This window comes from Nomascus leucogenys, chromosome 6 (genome assembly GCF_006542625.1).
Source record: "Nomascus leucogenys isolate Asia chromosome 6, Asia_NLE_v1, whole genome shotgun sequence".
Lineage (NCBI taxonomy): Eukaryota > Metazoa > Chordata > Mammalia > Primates > Hylobatidae > Nomascus > Nomascus leucogenys.
The window spans coordinates 16,356,622-16,377,862 of record NC_044386.1 but is presented as its reverse complement, the minus strand read 5'-3'; the positions used below and the strand labels follow the sequence as shown (position 1 = coordinate 16,377,862).

The window sequence follows — 21,241 nt, the reverse complement described above, 5'->3', positions numbered from 1 at the left end:
CAAACCATTAAACGGGACCTTGCCTCAGAGATCATAAAGGCTACACCCTTTTGTAGGTAAAGCAAGGAAGGTCTGGGAAGGTTGGAAGTGACTTAAAACCCATCCAAGTCACTAGTGGCAAAATCAGGACTGAAATCCGGTCACCATAAAAGCCAGTTCCATGCTTGCTTCCACATCACTGCTGTCTCACAGCACAATTCTCAGGTTGCCTTTCCTGGCTCTACCATGAATATGCTAAAAATAAAAATAGGGGTTGGGATAGAACAGAATAACCATTAGTGATGCCACAATTTACAAACACAGGTTTCTATAAGATCCTGTCATTCATTTTTTCCCAGCCTTCAAGATCAAATCTATTGTCTTTTAACGTGTTTTATTCAAAATCTTTCTTCTTCTTAAGTAAATTAATTAGTTACATTTTTAGAGGGTGCATATGCATAGACACAGTAAGTTTTCAGTTTAACTTCTTCTGAGATAGTTTACTGACATTGCCCTATTTTTTTCAACAAATAATGTTGACAATTTTTTTTTTTAAATAGAGGTGGGGTCTCACTGTCTTACTCAGGCTGGTCCTCAACTCTTGGGCTCAAGCCATCCACCCACCTCGGCCTCCAAAAGTGCTGGGATTACAGGCGTGATCCACCGTCCATGGTCTGTTTTTTACTTCTATCCAAATATATTCAGAAAAATGGCCAACACAGTGCTCTGTTCTCTGATAAAGCAGTTATTGAGGGGGACTAGAGAAATAAAACAAACAGAACAAAAAACCCAATAGTCTTTATTACTTCTTTTTGTTTAACTTTATTACTGTTGCACCATTTATACAATTACATATAATTTCAATGCATCCATTGTACATTTTTTTGTTTTTTTGTTTTTTTTTTCCATTTTCCAATGAGTGGTGTGTTGGTGTCTGTGACACAGAATGGAAGAGAAACTGGAACTGCAATGAACGCAGACTTTTTTTTTTTTTCATTTCCACTGACCAATAAACAGAACTACAGGTGCACCCAACCACGGACATGCATTAACTCGTCATGAGAAATCTAGGTAGGCTAAGTAGGATGAGAGAATGTTTGTCACTCCCAAAAATATCTGGAGAGGAAGAATGGAGGATTGGCATTGAGATCCATGTGGACAAGCTAAGTGGGCTCTGTCTGAAAGCTGGCATTCATCCACAACATTAAAAAAATATCAAAATAAGAAAGGCTGTAAATTAAAAAGAAAACACAGAAAATACTGCTCTCATAAAGATCTGATTGCCTTGGCACAGGCCCTGTGGGCAGAATCAAACGCATCACTCCCAACTCCCATTGCAGAAGAAAAGCTATTCAACTCTCAGCGGTGGAGGAGTGCATGTGGCGGCAGTTTCAGGTACAAACGATGTACTGCACTTTCAGACGCGGATCTTGGAAATCCAGGACTTCTTGGTAAAGTTGACTGAAGGTATATTAGATATTTCCCCACAAAAATACTATTTGGATTCTCCCACCCCCTCCCTCCCTTGATGGGACAACATCCTTTATTTTTCCTTGGGCAATACATATCATTACTTCCAATTTGAAACAAGTTAGTATAGGAGAGAGAGAGAGGAGAGATAGGAGAGGAGAGAGAGAGAGAGTGAGAGGAGATAGAGAGAGAGAGAGAGAGAGAGAGAGAGGAGATTGTTTTAAGTGGTATTATTTTTCCTATAGGCTGTCCTTGTCACTCTTTCACGGCTACGGTTTGATCGGAATTAGCTGCCGGGGCCTCCACCGGCTTGGGCTCTTCCGCAGAGGCTGCGGGGGCCTGGGCCTTGGGTGTGGAACTAGGCGCTTCCGTGGCTGCGGGGGTCTCCTTGGAAGAGGGGGCAGCCTCCGAGCTGCCGGGTTTTGAGTCTGAAGCTGGGGCCCCGTCACTTTTGGTCTCCTGGGCGGCAGGAGCTGCGGGCGCCTCAGTCTTTTTGGGTTCCCCTTCCTCCTTGCTGGGCTCCTCCCCGGCGGCAGGGGCCGCGCTCTCGGCCGGGGCCGCGGCGGCCTCGGCAGCTTTGGGGGCCTCGCCGCCCGCAGCGGGGCCGGGGGCCGCCTGCTCCTGCTCGGGCGCCTTCGGAGGCTCAGCCTTGGCCTCTGCCGCGCCCTCCGTCTTCTCGGGCTCCGCCTTCGGGGCCTCCTCCTTGGCGGCCGCCGCGTCCTTCTCGCCCTCCTTCTCCTCGGCCTTGCCCTCGGCGTCCTGGTCGGGCTTCTCCTTGCCCTCTTTGGCCTCGGCGGGCTCCGCGGCCGCCTGGGGCTCGCTCTCCTTCGCGGTCCCCTCCTCTTCCGTCGCCGCGCCCTCAGCCTTCTTGTCTTTCTCCTTGGCTTTCTCGTCGTTCACATTGTAGCCCTTCTTCTTCTTGCTGAGCTTGCCTCCCATCTTGGAGTTCTGGAAGCAAACACAAAACAAAACAAAACAAAACGGCGGTTACTAGGCAAGTGTGGGGACCACAAAAAGCTGCATTTTGCAAAGCAAGGGGTTCTGGGCCTGCTGCACTGCACACCCCAAAGGGGTGGCATGGTAAACTATAGTTAGGCACAGTTAAATTCAATTTATTCATGTATTTATTTTTGAGACAGGGTCTCGCTGTGTTACCCAGGCTGGAGTGCCGTGGTGAGATCTCTTCTCACTGCAGCCTCCACCTCCTAGGCTCAGGGGATCCTCCTGCCTCAGCCTCCTGCACAGCTGGGCCCACAGGTGTACCCACCATGGCCGGGTAATCAGTTACATTATTATATTACACTGTTATTACACAATTAAAAGTTAAACATTTTAAAAAGAATCAAAAACATTAAGGAGCGCAATTAAGTGAGTTCTGCAATAATTTTAAATGAGTTTTTAAAACAATGTGTCAAGAAAAGAAATGAAGGAGCTCAGTTGTGGAGCTTCTAATCATAGCCAGTTGAGGGAATAATAAGCTGAGATCAAAGAATCAGTAATTAGAGGCAAAGTTTGTCAACCCGGGAGAGGAGGAGCACTATCTGTTTTTCATCTGCCATCCCATGTCTGATGAAACACCAAGCGTGGAACAGGCGTGTGCAGCATGGCAGGGGCAGCCATCTTAGACCCAGGCTAGAGCTAGAGAAAGGCGTTGCAATTTTAAAATGCTTTCTGGAGAAACTGCACAGCTGTAATAAAGCACAAATCACAGATTTCTAGAAAATAATCTCAAACTACAAACTCTCTCTGCTACATATGTGTGTGTTATATCAGCAAACACATCTTCAAACAGGTAAGGTAAACAGGATTCAGTCTATCTTCTTACCAAGCAGGGGCAGTTATGAAAAAGCAAGTGTCTCCTGCTGGCCGTGTCTGACATAAATTCATTTCAAGGTATTTTCAGCTTAAAAAAAATAGTTCCATAGTAACATAAAATTGTTCTTCATTATCAATTTCCTGGTTAGAATTCAAACTATACATGCACATTCAATGGTCATTAACAACTATCTTGAGGCTGCCGCTTTCGTTCTGGCACAAGAAACTTGATTTGTATTTGAATCTTGAAATTCTCTCCCCTGAAAACCAAGCATTAAGCCAGATAAATAATAAATTATAAATTTATAAATAATAAATTTCATCCAGAACCACGGCCAGAGCTAAACAGGCTCTCGGTGCGTTTTTTTTTCCTTCAGGTCCATTTTTCTGTCACCACACATCAGTGAAAATCCACTGAAATGTTGCTTTTGCAAAGAAAATTGGTTGCTTTTCCTGGATGAAGCATGGCAGAAATCACATTACACTATCCTCGTTAGTCCCACAAATGAGAAAAGCCCAGGAGAGAGCAGGGGGGACCACCTGGTTTTGCCCAGGTTAGATCCACTGGCAGAACTGTACACACTCCTTTGCCAGCTTTGCAAATATATACATCCCTCATTTATAAGAGACAGATTTGCTGTTTATTTATTACCCCCTTGGAATCAAGATTCATGACAGTGAAATAACCTACGTTTATCTTATTAAAAGTCAAATTTTTGGTGGAAGAAAATGAATTCTTCAGTCAAAATTTTTCTCACCATTCTATATGCTAATTTCTTATCTGGAATGACTTCAGTAGTTGGGGGAAAAGAAAAGCAATAAACTGAAATTTGACTAAAATACTATTCGTATTCTCAAGAAAGGTCTTTATGATGTTACCTAAGATTCTCTTACATGTCCTTTTTTTTTTAGAAAAGGGAGTGGCAATTGGTCATAATCTGCTTCAGACAGGCTCTATTGGATTTAACTTTTGATTATTTCTCCCTTAAAAGTAGAAACAAACATACATGGTGAAAAATACAATTAAATACACTTTCATCCTATAAGCAATCACACAGCAGTACATGAAAATATAAAGAAATAAACTGGATCAATATTTTAAATTGTAGTTTATAACTCTTCCATTGAATTCTTAATTAGTCAGTATGCACGAATGGCCTATACCAAATATAATTTCAGCTCTGGTATTTCAAGATACATTGGGTCCCTTAGGTTGAGCTAAATAAGAAACAGGAAACCTAACAGGTCTGCCTTTAGGATCTTCTCTCAATCCAGTAATAGAAACCCATACACCAACTTAGAAATTACAGACGCTAAGATAAAGTGCAAACATAGGGGGTACAGTAAGTATAACAGGGGGTGCTGCTTTCTGACACCCACAGCATGAAATTCTATACAGCAATCCCCAGAGGTTTAAAGTCATGTTGGGTTACAAACCTAAAATCTGAGTTACTAAAACTAGCTTTTCTGACACATAGTTAAGGCCACATTCTATTCTTTGTTTTATGCCCAGCTGCGATTTGTTTCTGGGTCAAAAATGAACACACATAATCAAGTTATAAGTAAGAAAATATGTCTCAATCCAGTTTGTTTTTCAAAAAAAGTTAACGCCCCTGGCATTTTGCTAATTTACCTCTACTGAGGTATCAGAGGGAGGCTCATAGGACCCACCTGAACCCTCGAAAAGCAGGATTGTCTCATTATTTCCCAAGACCATATGGGTGAAGACCTTGCCTACAACATCTATTAACCGTTTCCTAGGTATCAAGCACAATCCTACTCATAAATATATTACATAAAATATGTAATCTCAACAGCACCATGGGGTAGTATGCCATTCACATTCTCCTTTTACCCATAAGGAAATCCTACTAGCTGAGTTCGTGGAGCTGTACTACGAGCAAAGGCCAAGTCCAGCAAAATTCAGTAAGGCAGGAAGGCACCATAGAGGGGATAGAAGGAACTCCGCTGAGAAGCCAGCAACGTGGCAAAGCTCTCAGCCCAGGAATGTTATGCGCCTGGGTTACAAGGATGGTGCCACCTGGGGTAGCTCAGAACTCAGGTGTTGAGGGAATAAGGAAGAAATTCAGTATTTCGAGTATCCTCTGCCTTTCAACATTTCATCTTCCTATTTGCCAGAGAAGCTTTTTACCAAGAGAAAGCAACGAGCACACAGTTTAATGATTTCATTCTTTTTCTTTTCTTTCCTTTTTTTTTTTTTTTTTTTTTTGAAATGCAGTCTCAGTCTGTCACCTAGGCTGGAGTGCAGCAGCAGCACAATCTCGGCTCACTGCAACCTCCGCCTCCCAGGTTCAAGCAATTCTCCTGCCTCAGCCTCCCGAGTAGCTGAGATTACAGGAGCCTGCCACCACGCCCAGCTAATTTTAGTATTTTTAGCACAGATGAGGTTTACCACGTTGGCCAGGCTGATCTTGAACTCCTGACCTCAGGTGATCTGCCCACTCGGCCTCCCGAAGTGCTGGGATTACAGGCGTGAGCCACCATGCCCAGCCAATTTCATTCATTTCTGTTACTTCTAATTTTGAAAGAAACCATTTGGTATAGAAAGTTAGAAGTTGGAACTTCTAAGATTAAAATAAAGCAGTTAAAAAAAAAATACAGCAACAGACAATCCATGCTGAAAGTCACTTCAACTAAAAAAGTCACTGAAAAGGCTGAGACTGACTTTGCATTTCTCCACAATTAGGAAATTCACTAGAAACTGAGCAGCACAGCAACAAAATTCAGACCAATGCTGAATGCACCGACCTCAGCTCTATATGTTTATGTATTAACCAAACACTGAAACCGACCTCTGTTATGACATGTCAGAAAAAAGCAAATTCTGGAGCTGTCCTTTAAAGCCCAGGTGTGGTGGCTCACACCTGTAATCCTAGCACTTTGGGAGGCCAAGGTGGGTGGATCACTTGGGGTCAGGAGTTGAAGACCAACCTGGCCAACATGGCAAAACCCCATCTCTACAAAAATTACAAAAATTAGCCAGGCGTGGTGGTGCGCACTTATCATCCCAGCTACTGGGGAAGCTTGAGCCTGGGAGGCGGAGGTTGCAGTGAGCTGAGATCAGCTACTGCACTATGGCCTGGGCAGAGTGAGACTCTGTCTCAAAAAAACAAAACAAAACAAAACAGTAGTAGAGAGAGGAATTCCACTGAGTTTAATCTGGTAAATATTGGACAAGAATTGAATTTCAAGGAGACTTTGCACACTGGGTCATGGCAGAGTATAAAAATCCCACCTCCACAGCACACCCACCCAGAATCCTTGGGCGAGTTATTTAATCTCATTGTCCTTCCGTTTCCTTTAAAATAAAATTTTTTTTTAAATGTCAATTTCATGAGAATTTAACGTAAGGCCATGTGAGTACAACATTTTACATTTCCAGGGCCTGCAAAAATGTTAGTTCCTTCCCCCATCATTTAATTGGAAAATTCTTAGATAATTATTTGCTTTTAAATTCCAACAGAATAGTTAGAACACAGGTTCCACACACACAAGTTCTAGAATCAGGAATCTGAAGCACCACAATGAAAAGAACATTTAACATCTTTTAAAAATGTTTAATGTTATCAGGAAGATGTTTGGTATATGTGTTCCATGCATGCCCCTGCTGGTTCTATTTGAAAAAGAAGTTTTTACAGTCATCTGTTGTCACCATATTGTAAAGGTAAAATCTCTACTTCTTCGATCTGAATATTTTACATACTTAAGATTCTAAGAGGTTTTGAGTCTTTTTAAATATATTAACAGTCCATTCTACCAAGAAATCAGTTTCTACACAGAGATAAAAACCAAAGATTAGTTAAATCCATTCCTCCCAATTAGAACAAGTATTGGAGTGGTCAGAGAAAGAGAAGAGGGGGCTGGGCGCGGTGGCTCACGCCTGTATTCCCAGCACTTTGGGAGGCCGAGGCGGGCGGATCATCTAAGGTCGAGAGTTCGAGACCAGCCTGACCAACATGGAGAAACCCCGTCTCTACTAAAAATACAAAATTAGCTGGATGTGGTGGTGCATGCCTGTAATCCCAGCTACTCAGGAGGCGCAGGCAGGAGAATCTTTTGAACCTGGGAAGTGGAGGTTGTGGTGAGCCGAGATCACACCATTGCACTCCACCCTGGGCAACAAGAGCAAAACTCTTGTCTCAAAAAATAAAAATAAAGAAAGAGAAGAAATGTAATTCCATTTTTTGCTGTCCCCTCACTACCTCTTCATCACTTGGTCCAAGGAAACAAGAGAAAAGTGTTTTGATCACCAAGATGGAAGAGGAATCCCAATTCTTTTACTCATTTAATGCCTCAAATTTCATATGTAAAGGGTAAAAACCTGGTCTACACCTTATCTTGGCTAATAAGCTAAACACACCATGTTGATGAGAGAAGCTAACATTGTCAAATGTCATTTTGTTTTGCCACTTCCCACAGAAGAATATTGTTCTTTTATCAGATGTCAAATAGCTTAACAGAGATACTAACTTACATCTTTAAAATCCCACACAACTATCTTCTGACTAGTTTTATTCCCTTCCACCTTATAAAACCAAGCCTCCATCTAATTAATCCCATCTGGCTAGAAACAGATATTCTGGAATAAATGTGTTAAAGTTCTGCTTTTTGGTGAACACAGAAGAGAATGTGCTATTCGAGCACTGTGAGTTGATCAGAGCAACCTGGGCTAGAAAGCAGGAAAATCAGAGGGAGGCCTGAAAAGGTCAGAGGGAGGGTTGAAGGTGATTACTCATCACACCAGCCTGGTCCTTTTTTGCCTACACCTGCCAGGAAACTCAAAAAGCGTTTGCATCTGTGGAATACATACCTATCACCTTCTGAGTCTCACTTCCTATAATTGATGTTAGCTTAAACTACTCATTCAGTCCTGACACAAATCTTTCTTTTGTTTATTGGCAGCAAATCTTGTTCCCTAATAAATAAAAGTATACATTTATGAACGTTCATGAAACTTCTAAAGACGAGTTTCTCTAACTTCTTCATGCCTAGGAAGGCCATAAAAGAGCAACTTCATAGCTAGGTAGGCAAGGTAAGGTAAAGTTTTTTTTGTTGTTGTTTGTTTGTTTGTTTTTGTCCTCAGAGACAACTACACTTTAGTTTCTTCAGAGGACCTGGTTAAAAAATCAATAAATAAAGAACGAACATATGGCCTAAAAAATAGGTTTTAATTCTTTCTCCAAAGCAAATTAAAACAATTCTGTTGAGTCTTAGAGCTAACAAGTATTTCTTATTTTACAGAAAATTCTATTTATAGGAAAAATATGTAGTCCTATGCATTGCTATAATAGCAAACCCAAAAAAAAAAAGAAAGCAGTAAACTCGTTCTCACTATTGAGAGCTTAAATTTAATATGAAAATTTCTTTGGGAGAGTAAAGGTGAGAAATAATTTGAAATCTGATGTTATAATGAAGACATTCTGTAATAGAGACAATCTCCTCTACCAAGTTTTCCAATTGCTTGTTCCTTTTTCTCCAGGAAGCCTGTCAGGGAACACAGAAGATATTCCTTATCCATTCAAATCATCTGCTGTGTTTATTTTGTACACAGAATCCACAGGACACACTGAGTCCAGATCCCCTCTGTACATGCTTAATAGCTAAGAATTTCACTAAACAACCACAGTTCTTACAAACTATAATATGATCCCCTCTGTACACACTTAATAGCAAATAATTTCACTAAACAACCATGATTTGGCTGCTGACATGACCAACTCATCCAGAACTTTCCTAATACGCACTTATATTTTTTCTTACCTTAAACCACTCCATTAGCACAACCTACTGTATTAAAATTCAGTCTTTCAGTTTGAGAAAATAAAGGTGGAAGAGTAGACAGCAAAATGCCATATAAGAAAAAAATAAATTATGAAATATTTTATTTGTTTGACTTGTGTCAAAAACAAGCCACCTAGCACTCAGTATGAAGTTTGCTAAAAACGGTAGGTGTGCTGGGGGTTGGTCTCCACTGTCAACAAAGTGTTATGAGACTCAGTGGTTACCTCCCACTCTGGATCTCAAATTTCCTAATCAGTAAAATGAAGATACTTAAAGTGCATTCTCTTCCTACGGGGAAAAATAATTTTATGAATGCTTCTGGCACTAAATAAAAATGCAATGCAAGATTAAAAAAAGTGGTATTATCAATAGAGTTCAATACATCTGCTAATCACTGTCATAAAAACATATCATCTTACACCCTAAAGATTAAATTGACAACCAGCTGCTATTACTATGATTGGATGTCTTCATATATCATTTCAATATGTGAAGCTTGCTGAAAATTAGAAATAAAAAAAAAAATTGTAAAAAGCAAAAAAAAAAAAAAAAAAAAAAAAGGGCTGGGCGCGGTGGCTCACGCCTGTAATCCCAGCATTTTGGGAGGCTGAGGTGGGAGGATCACAAGGTCAAGAGTTCAAGACAAGCCTGGCCAACATGGTGAAACCTCGTCTCTACTAAAAAATACAAAAATTAGCCAGGCGCGGTGGCGTACGTCTATAGTCCCAGCTATTTGGGAGGCTGAAGCAGGAGAATCGCTTGAACCCGGGAGGCGGAGGTTGCAGTGGGATGAGATCGCGCCACCGCAGTCCAGCCTGGGGCCTGGTGACAGAGCAAGACTTCGTCTCAAAAGAAAAAAAAAAAAAAGGAAAAAAATACAAATAAAAATTGTAAAATGGCATCCAAATATTTATTAAAGCAAATGTTTTTTAACGTTTTCAATTATATTTAGAAAATCTTTTCAGAATAAAGTGTAAACTCTAAGGAATGAGTCAGGATGGAATGGCTCACTGAAGACATCTCAGATAGCATCTTAACTGTCAGAAAAGTCAGGTTTCATCAGCTTCACTCACGCAGAACTAGTTCACAGTGCCCTGGTTGTGGAAGACACTCAGTTGTTTCCCCTTTACCTACTTTTGATGGGTCATCTACCAACCACTGGTGGTCCTGCCTTGCAAGACCTGCCCTGTGCCCAATCTCTTTGAGCAAGCGTGCTTCCTAAAAATAACCAAACCATCTTTTCCTTTTATGCGATGCTAAGTAGTATCAGCCTACAGATACTTTAAATTATCCTTTCAAATACAGTTTAAATCAATCTCACAAGGGCTAATCACAATTCTTGAAAACTAATGTGATATTCAGTTTAGTGTTACGTAGAAACGTTGAGAAAAACAAAGTGGGAAAAGTTCTCAGGCCCAAATTTCTAGTGCAATACAACCACTTAACAAAACGAAACCAGGGTGTATCACCATTTTTACAGAGCTATCCACAGGCAACGTTTTGAAAGATTATGTTTGGAGTTCCTACATTGGGAAAGAGTTCCAGGTCAGATATGGCCTTTTTTTTTTTTGAGACAGGATCTCGCTGCTCTGTCGCCCAGGCTGGAGTGCAGTGGCACAATCTCGGCTCACTGCAACTTGCGCCTCTCAGTTCAAGTGATTCTTGTGCCTCAGCCTCCTGAGTAGCTGGGATTACCTGTGCACCACCACACCTGGCTAATTTTTGTATTTTTAGTATCTTAGTAGAGACGGGGTTTCACCATGTTGGCCAAGCTGGTCTCAAACTCCTGACCTCTCAGGTGATTAGCTTGCCTCAGACACCCAAATTGCTGGGATTACAGGCATAAGCCACCATGCCCCACCCCAGATATAGCTTTTAATGCCAACTTTAGGAATATCAACAAGGAGGTCATGGTGAATTCAAACACAATAAGGCAAAGATTCATTACTCTTATATGAACAAGAGCAAGAGTGAGAATGAAATAAGGAGGGAGGGAGACAGAACAGAGCAAGCAAGGGAGGGAGAGGTGGGGAAGGAACAGAGAAAACGCCTCTCATTTTGAATAAATTCTCTTTTCATCCTCCTTAAAACTGCTTTTTCTGAAAATCTACTCCTCCAGACATAATCTTTTTCCTGCATTTTTAACTTATGGAAATTGAAGCCACATATACTGTTCCTTAAACTTCTATAGCAGGACACTGTCAGAGACACACCAGAGTGAAAATATCCGTTACCTCCATTCTGCCGCAAAGTGACAGCAATGGTGTATGAATCGGGAAACCCAAGGGGGTAGTGTCCCTTGCTCTCTGGTGCTACCAGAGGAACCCAATTTGACCAACAACTGCTGTGGCAAGTGGAGTCACTAAGCTGACCTAGTCTTCAGCAGGACTTATTATGTCCTTAATAGAAGACACTTCTGCCTCTTGCAGTGACTAAGGGTTCTCAAGTCCCTTTGCTGGTACCAAGTGAAAACGCATGGGTCAGCCCTGCTGCCTATGCATTCTTTGGGTTTGGGTCAAGACTTCTGCAGTATTTAAAGACACAACCCTACATATCAGAATGGTATCTAATTAACATTTGAGCTGGAAGTTGTTCTAATAGCTTTGCAATGAAATGTGAGGTTTCTGAGAACTATCATTTATTCCTTCCTTTCTTTAGTCCTTTAAATAAAACACTAAACAGGTTGTTTGGATATAGGAGAGCAAGAAAGGGAGAAATGTTGGCTCAAAAGGAGCATAAAGTAGGAAAAACAATAGTGTTATCATTACCACTGTTAAGAGGATTTCAGTGCCTTGTGGCAGGTCTAAGTGATGACATGCCATCAGGCTTCCAAAAGATGCCCTCCAGAGACCAGGGTCATCCAAATAGCTCTCAAGAGCCCTTCTGCATTTTGGTGGCAAGCAAAATTATTGGTAATGAAATGCTAATGTTTATCTCAGCCTATATACTTAATTTTAGAAGGTTTGATATGCAGATGCTCACCATTTGTGGACTGTTGAAACTTCATTTCAGTAGCACTTTGTTGGTTACATCCATTATTTAATGTTACTCAAGTCTTTGCATGAAATGGTTTTTGGATGAAAAATGCAAGCCCCCAATATACCATTGCCCTTCTTCAGAAAATGCAACCTTGCACAATGACACAATTTCCAGGAGTTATCCACCCCCCAGCCAAGGAGGTTACATGCACTGGGTCCTTCCCATAATTACCACGTGCTCCATGGTATCTCCAATTTGATTTTTCATTAACACGTTTTTACATTTACGTTGCTCTGTCAATGAACAACAACATGGTTCTGTAATGTAATAAGAATCACTGGCATATATTAACTGCCATATAAAATAAGAAAATGATATCAAATTTCTCCATATGATTCGAAAGTTACTATGTTCACTACTTTACATGCCATTCCTATTTATATCTTCTTTCCTTGCATTATTATAATATCTAAGCACTTCCTATATAGGGCAGTTTGAATCATACAAAGGCCCTATCCACTACAAAGTTTCTACTTTGAAAATGCAAATTTGGATTTATTAACCATTTCATCAAGAACCAGCGGAATACAGTTATTAAGGATGAGATCAGACAGATGACAATGGAGAAGATGGCTCCAAGTCTATAGCAAAACCCAACATAAATATGCAACAATATGTGTCAGAGTCTGGAGTGTTATTTCTGGTTTGATTGCAGCTTCATCATGCAATCAAGACAAGAAGTCATCTCCTTTTCATTCTGTTTCCATTTTATAATCAGAAAAAAATGTATCTGCTTACAAACATGCAGGGAATGAATCAAAGTTTCAAGACAAAGTTCAATATGTGGCTGCAGCATATTAACTGTGTACCCTTGGACAAGCAACTGTCATCTACTAATTCAGAGCTGCAAAGGTTAACAAGAATTATACACCAGCCAATCCAATAACAATTTTTTTTAAGTAACACAAAGTTACAACTGAGTTGCATCTACAAGCAAATCCATCACCAACAAGTTGGGTTTATAATTACGTAAGTGGAAAGAATCCAAGTTATTGGTCAAACCTACCTGAAGCAAATGTTGGAATAAGAGGGTAAAAATTCTTTTTTATATAAAGAAAAGAATTTACAAACAATAAAAAAGCACAACACATACAAAGTATTTTCAATACTATCAGAAGAAAGAAATCTAAAATATTTATGTCCAGCAATTTCTATTTTCAACAAATGACTGGCCCTCTTCTTTTAAAAGGTCAAAATTTTTATTCTAAAAGAGGAAAATGAAATAAAGGTAATGCAGCCCATGTGTATTTTTAGTATTCCAACCAGTATGTGCTCTGTCGCAGTGACTTGTCAAGTCTTCAGTGCCTGGTGGCAATTTCCATTGTTGAAATTATTGTTGTCGGTGTCTGATTCAGCCAAGGCTCATATTTAGCAATTCTAATAACATCCCCATCATTTAGAGGATGCAGATGTCTTCTGGGGAGAGGAAACTGTTGTAAGAGCTGCCAACCCATGTCTAAGTTTCTAAGTAAACCTTTGAAATATCATGAGTAAAAATTTAGAGAAAACATTCGAGATAATTTATTACCTTGTCACAATAAAAATGTTCCTCATTGTAAAAAAGTATGATAAAGATATGCAACAAACTTGAGGGAACAAAGTACACATATGCAGATTAGCACACACTCATACTTCTACAACCAAATTTTCCCAAAGAGGTGATTCAGATGAGTTGGATCTACAAAGTCAGAAAGTCCCTAATACAAAAGAAGATTAATCACAAGAAACCCATCCATTATTCTTCATGAAGCCCAGTCTAGCCCTACAGACGCACTGGCACAGGGTCTTTGGGGATCTCTCATCAAAAATCCAAAATGCATAAACATCTGAGGTGAGGGATGTTCATTACCTTAATTTTATCTTACCACATTTTATTCAAAACTTGTAATACCAGCTGGGATGCGGTGGCTCATGCCTGTAATCCCAGGACTTTGGGAGGCCAAAGCAAGAGGATCACTTGAGCCCAGGAGTTTGAGACCAGCCTGGGCAAAATAGTGAGACCCTGTTTCTATTAAAAAAGGAAAGAAATGTTTAAAAAAAAATGTAATACTACTTTGTACCCCATAAAGATACACAATGAGACTCTGTCAAAATATAATTTGTAAAAGTCAACAACCAGAGTGATCTCAAGAACTTCTGATGTTCAGAATTAATCTAGAAAAATAGATTTGATCAGGGCTGGGCGCAGTGGCTCACACCTATAATCCCAGCACTTTGAGAGGCCAAGGCGGGCGGATCATGAGGTCAGGAGATCGAGACCATCCTGGCTAACACGGTGAAACCCCGTCTCTACTAAAAAATATAAAAAAATTAGCCGGGCGTGGTGGCAGGTGCCTGTAGTCTCAGCTACTCGGCAGGCTGAGGCAGGAGAATGGCGTGAACCAGGGAGGCGGAGCTTGCAGTGAGCCAAGATCGAGCCACTGCACTCTAGCCTGTGCACCAGAGCAAGACCCCAAAAAAAAAAAAAAAAAAAGATTTGATCTTAGTGAGAAAATATCTTTAGGTGTAAGACGTGACAGGGAACATAAGTGAGTGAAGACCTACTCTAGCCAAGAGGGAGAAGACATATGAAGACAATTAAAATATAAATGAGAGTAAGTCAAGCGTTATCAAGAGAAGGAAAAGCAATAGTTTCACCAGAAGAGATGACGATTAGTTGAGATCAGGATCAGAAAGATTTATAGAGAAGGTAGAGTCTGAGACAGTAGAAATATAAAAAATACTTCTTCATATACACTCAGCATAAGACTGTTTTGATACTTATCTTTACACATATCGACTCATTAGCTATCTCATCAGTTCTACGAGGGAGGAATTATTACTATCCCCACTTTAGCATGAGGAAACTAAGACACATAGGAGATAAACAACTTGCCCAAGATCAACCAACCAGTTATTTGTGGAGGTGTGAGGTGAATGCAGGCACTCCGGCTCACTCAACCAGGTTAACGTTAAGGTTTCTTAGCCATCATGATAAGTTGCCCTGAAGAACAAATAAGCTTTCTACAGATGAGGATGGGGAAATGCAAAGTGTTTATGTCAAAGGGAACAAAGAGGAAATGTTCAACTGAGATTATTAGAAAACCCTATTGATATTTAAGAGGAAGGAGAGGACTCTCATATACTTGGAGTGAGAAAAGATGGACTCTAAATCTATAAAGGTTGCCTAATAGGGAAAATATCTCTACTTAGATGACAGAAAGCAGAAAAACAGCTCTTGTAGGAGTTAGAAAGGAAAAGATGATGTCTCAAAAAATCAAAAGAGAAAATTTTACAAAGCAGCTTGGAGGAGGCATATGCTGCTATAAAAAGGTTACAAAAGATAAGAACAGAGATGGCGCAAATTGATCCGGTGATGGGCTGTCAACAACGGACCCTAGAGTCACTTCGATAAAGGAGTGAAGACACCTGCCTCTTTGAAAGGGCTCACAGAGCACACGAGGCGCCAGAAGAGAAAGCCACAATGGTCAATACCAAAGAGTGTTGGTAATGGCAGAAACGTGCAATTTTGGCAAGACTTTTATTTGTTCACAAGGATTTGCAAGAACTGAAAATATCTATGGGAAGATGGGATGAGACAAAGGATAAAAATCAAAACTAAAGTGGAAAGTTGAGGGAGGAATCTTGACAGGGCAAAGATCTGGGAGATTGAGAAAGGTAAGTCCAGATGTTTGTTGAAGTGGAACACTTTGTTACGCAGACTGGAGAGGGAGAGAAGCCAGTGAGATAAATTCCAAATCTGATGGTTATTCCAACTCAACATGCCCTCTTTTACATTAATATGGTTAAATCTGAATTATTCCAGAGTAATGGCTCCACAAGACCGCCACACAGTAAACATTAGATCATGTGTCTTTGAAATAGTCCTTTACCTTACAGTATTTCATTCTGCAGTCATTACCTTCATAGTACTCTCATATTACAACACTTAGGATTTCTTAAGTACTGGGAAAGGGGCAGACATTTCAACAACTAAAATGCTGAAGAACTGCCACAGTGACCACTAAACCTGGAGAGGTCTTATTGTATGCAAAAGTAAAGCAAACAGGCTTGCTGCATTATAAATAGTTTTAGGAGCTTCTGAGATAAGGAAATGCACAGTCAGCATCCACACGTGTATTCACTACATAAATGTAAAAAAATGAACCTTAATTCTTAAGAACTTCTTATTGTGTCCTTACTATGCAATCTGGTCTTGGTCTTTAGATAAACCATTCATCTTTGGTCATTCATCTAAATCATCATTGCTTAAGCCTTTTACATTTTATTTATAAAATAGATTTTTAAAAAATTTTTAGAGATGGGGGTCTCACTATATTTCCCAGGCTGGTCTTTAACTCCTGAGCTTAAGCAATCAATCCTCCCACCCTGGTCTCCCAAAGTGCTGGGATTACAGGTGTGAGCCACCACCAGGCCAGGCCTGCTTAACCCTTTTATATTGTTGTATTGTGTTCGAAGTTCTAGCAGTAAAATAGGCTTGCCTGACTTCACTTGAATCTTGACCTAGGGCGTTTCTTCAATATTTATTCAACACAAATCTGAGGCTTCAGAACAAAGATTTTGCTTCATGGTTGTTAGTGCACAATGGGTACTTGATAAATATCACAGTACTTGATAAATATCTACAGACTGAAACATCTAATTTTCAAATTATAAACCTGTAAGATGAAAGAGTCCATGACTGTAAGTTGGGTTATGTAACTTACCTTTCACTAGCAGTAGAAAAAAATAAATAAGCTAAATTATAACTGAAATTTCCATTCATTAAATGAGACGTGGTCAAGTTCCAGGCACCATCCATGATCACAAACTCTCTGCCACTGGGACTTATCACATAATTAAAGACCAGAATGCAAAAATCACTGCAATGATATTGTCAAGATTTTTTTTTCTTTTGTTACTATGTGCATATTGTACAAACCAATTTTTAAAGGTGAATCTCCTAATTGATTCTACAAGATTTAACCATAAAACCCTGACTTGATAATGCTTCTATAAAGGTGGCAGATAATAGTTAAACTTCTCCCTGAATGTAAAGGTTGACTGCATAGACACTAATGCAGAGGGTTTTTTCTTCTTTTTTAATACATCCTGCCACATGTAGCAAACACTATCAGAAAACATGCATTATTCATTCTCGTCAATAGTCTAATATGCTTTTTAGAGTCTGCTGTGTGTTCACATTGTTACTTATTTGCACTTAACGGGTGGTCCTTTCAAAAGCCCCAGTTACTGCAGCCTAACATATGATTTTACATGAATCACCTGCTCTTTTGGTCAATAAAGGGAGTAAGTGAACCACAACCCTCTCAGGAAATGCAAACTACAGAGATCATTTCTGTACCATTTCTCTCTTCCATAGACCAGGAAACTAATAGATCATATCACCGCAACTAATTTAGAATTCTCCAAACAGAGCTCAAAATAAGGCACAAGGAAAACAATTAGAGCAGCTGAGATATTTCTGCTGCTTCTTAATGGACTGGACAGACCATGACAGGATTCGAGCCATGACAGGCTCGATCAATGTGGCCACCTGACAAAGACAGGCTGGTGATTAGGGAGAAGAGGGGAGGCCTGCCTACTCCAGAAATAACTGCAATTTATTTCCAGTAGTTCCTGTCTCCAAAAATAAAAGGCTGGTTCACACTTTTTCATGACCACCTAAAATTCTTACATATTGACATTTTAATGTATCAATTTTTTTTGGCACCAACAGCAAAAGTAGTATTTTCAGTCCTAATGCTATTTCATATTTTAATGATTTTTAGTGAAAACCATTCTAAAATCCTTTATGTACGTCTTTGACATACTAAACAAAGAATTTGCTTTTTCCTTTGTCATGTTCAGCACTAACAGGGGTTTGGTAAATGTTTGCTAAATTAATAAAAGAATGTATTCAATCCAAAGATGAATAGAATGCTGATATGGTTTGGCTGTGTCCCCACCCAAATCTCATCTTGAATTGTAACTCCCACAATTCCCATGTGTACTGAGAGGAACCCGGTGGGAGGTGATTCAATTATGGGGGCAGGTGTTTCCTGTACTGTTTTTGTAATGGTGAATGAGTCTCACGAGATTTGATGGTTTTAAAAACAGGAGTTTCCCTGCACAAGTTCTCTTTTTGCCTGCCACCATCCATGTAAGACATGACTTGCTCCTCCTTGCCTTTCACCTTCCCCCATGATTGTGAGGCCTCCCTAGCCATGTGGAACCGTAAGTCCAATAAACCTCTTTCTTTTGTAAATTGCCCAGTCTTGGGTTTATCTTTATCAGCAGCATGAATGGACTAATACATATGCACTGTGCCATTTCCAGATCTACTGCCATGTTGAGTTCAAACAGCATAGTGTGACTTTCAATGACGTTTGTCATCCAGCCCCTCCTTATAAATTCAAATGTATCTCCCCAGATTTCTCAGGCAAATGCTTCACCCCAAATTGTCCATGCTCACTTTCTGCTCCACACTTTTGCCTTCTTCAAATCCAAGCCTTTTAGCTACCTAAAAAAACAGGCACTGAGCCACAAGGCAACACCCAAGGTGTGAATCCCAGAGGGCTGTGACATTTAAAAACATAAGGGAGGGTATTTGTCCCCACCCATGGAATTCCAGAGATAATGCATTTCATCCCCAGACTCAGGGATGAAACACAAACTAGAATTCAATACCAACTGCCCCTTACTCATGATGTGACTCAGAACAAAGTCACTTCAACCTCTTATTTGCCAATATTTCTGTATAACGTGACTAATAGTGGGAGTGAAATTTATATATGCAGGAATCATCTGAGAAGCTTGTTAAAAATACAGATGGGGGGAGTGTTATCTCTTTCCAAAGATTAATTAGTGGGCTCAGCATGAGTCCTAAGAATCTGTTTTCTACCAAGTTGACCAGGTAATGCCGAAACAAGTAGTGCAGGGGCCGCATGTTGAGAAATACATATACATAGCATTTGCAGTGACTTTGAATCAACTAATGCTTTTGCATCATCTGTAAAACCTGAAACATGAAAATCCCAAAGACCAATGTGATTACTGCTGGTTACAAAGCTAAAAACAAGCACAGCAGAAAACCTAGCCAGGTCTAACCAAGAAGTGAGTGTGCATAGAACAGGTGCTGTTGGCCCCAGTGAAATCTCATCAGCTATAGAGATATATACTGCCTTTGAGTTCTCTTTGCTACCAGAGCCACAAATAAATTAGAATGATCCAGACTTATTCTCCCTATCAGAATTTCCCCAGCAGCCAACTACCATCTTGTTAGTACCACGGTTTAGCCAGAGGAGGCAAGATATAAGCAGCCTGTATGGAAAAGCAAGAGCAGTGTGAGCAATTTCGAGAACCCCTGATGCCAACACCAGGCCCTGGGCAGTCCCCTTGCTACCCCAGATGCCCCTGTCACTGGCAGGGGAAACACAGGAACGGTGCTGTTTGGCTCTGTAAGCTCCTTTCTTACACAACATGAGGCTTCCATTGTTCAAGGTTTATAGCCTGCCCTATGAGACAATACTGTTTTCAGAAGCCTCCATTTTATGTAATTAAAGTTCACATTTCAGAAAACAGGTTTTCCTCTTTTAGTTCAAGCGGAACTTTGATGGCTTGCCAATAAGTTTTGGGTCTCGATCCAATATACTCTGTGAAAAAAAGCACATAGGCAAGGGGATGAGAGACCACGTTCAGCTATGTGACCGGGGGCAGGGAGTCAGCCTCAGTGAACTCAACCTTGCCTACAGAAGAAAATAGAAGGGGAGGTGGTTGTTAGCATTAAATGGAATATTTGCAGTAAAGGATATAGTTCAGCTCACTCCACACAGTAGGTATTCAGTACATTTTACCTTCCTTTACCTAAAACCATTTCCCAGCTCCATTCATGTAGAATAGAGAGTAACTCTGAATTTCAAGATTAAGTAAAAGATTGGTGGGACCAATTACTGTATTCAACACAGGTAAACAACAGGAATTGATTCAATTATAATAAAAAGAATCACTCTTTTTGTTTTGTTTTGTTTTTTAATCACTTTTTAATATTTAAATTCTAGGTCATAGCCTGCAACATCTGTTATATAATCTGTAGATTCTAAGAGCCAGTAAATGTTAATAAATCTCACAATGATAAAAACAGCCTCCTCACACTGGTAAAAGATGAATGCCAACCAGGAATACAAATGCCTGCGTCCAGTATATACAGAAAATGTCTCCAAAGAAACCATCAAAAGGGAGAATGAGCCTTAAAATGTGTTCTAGGACTTCATGTCTAAAACACCAAAAGCAATGGCAACAAAAGCCAAAATTGACAAATGGGATCTAATTAAACTAAAGAGCTTCTGCACAGCAAAAGAAACTACCATCAGAGTGAACACACAACCTACAGAAAGGGAGAAAATTTTTGCAACCTACTCATCTGACAAAGGGCTAATATCCAGAATCTACAATGAACTCAAACAAATTTACAAGAAAAAAACAAACAACCCCATCAAAAAGTGGGCAAAGGACATGAACAGACACTTCTCAAAAGAAGGCATTTATGCAGCCAAAAAACACATGAAAACATGCTCATCATCACTGGCCATCAGAGAAATGCAAATCAAAACCACGGTGAGATACCATCTCACACCAGTTAGAATGGCCATCATTAAAAAGTCAGGAAACAACAGGTGCTGGAGAGGATGTGGAGAAATAGGAACACTTTTACACTGTTGGTGGGACTGTAAACTAGTTCAACCATTGTGGAAGTCAGTGTGGTGATTCCTCAGGGATCTAGAACTAGAAATACCATTTGACCCAGCCATCCCATTACTGGGTATATACCCAAAGGACTATAAATCATGCTGCTATAAAGACACATACACACGTATGTTTATTGCGGCACTATTCACAATAGCAAAGAGTTGGAACCAACCCGAATGTCCAACAACGATAGACTGGATTAAGAAAATGTGACACATATACACCATGGAATACTATGCAGCCATAAAAAATGATGAGTTCAGGACAAAAAACCAAACACCGCATGTTCTCACTCATAGGTGGGAATTGAACAATGAGAACTCATGGACACAGGAAGGGGAACATCACACTCCGGGGACTGTTATGGGGTGGGGGGAGGGGGGAGGGACAGCATTAGGAGATATACCTA

General features: G+C 40.2%; 1 protein-coding gene across 1 annotated transcript in view; it reads right to left on the bottom strand.

Moving 5' to 3' along the window:
- Nucleotides 1-781: 781 nt before the first annotated feature.
- BASP1 (brain abundant membrane attached signal protein 1) overlaps nucleotides 782-21,241 on the bottom strand; it is a 60,243-nt gene continuing 39,783 nt past the window's right edge. Inside the window, exon 2 of the mRNA XM_003263150.4 lies at nucleotides 782-2,397. Within this exon, the coding sequence (XP_003263198.4) occupies nucleotides 1,705-2,388 (684 nt within the window). The 5' untranslated portion in view covers nucleotides 2,389-2,397 and the 3' untranslated portion in view covers nucleotides 782-1,704. The remainder of the gene's footprint in view (nucleotides 2,398-21,241) is intronic.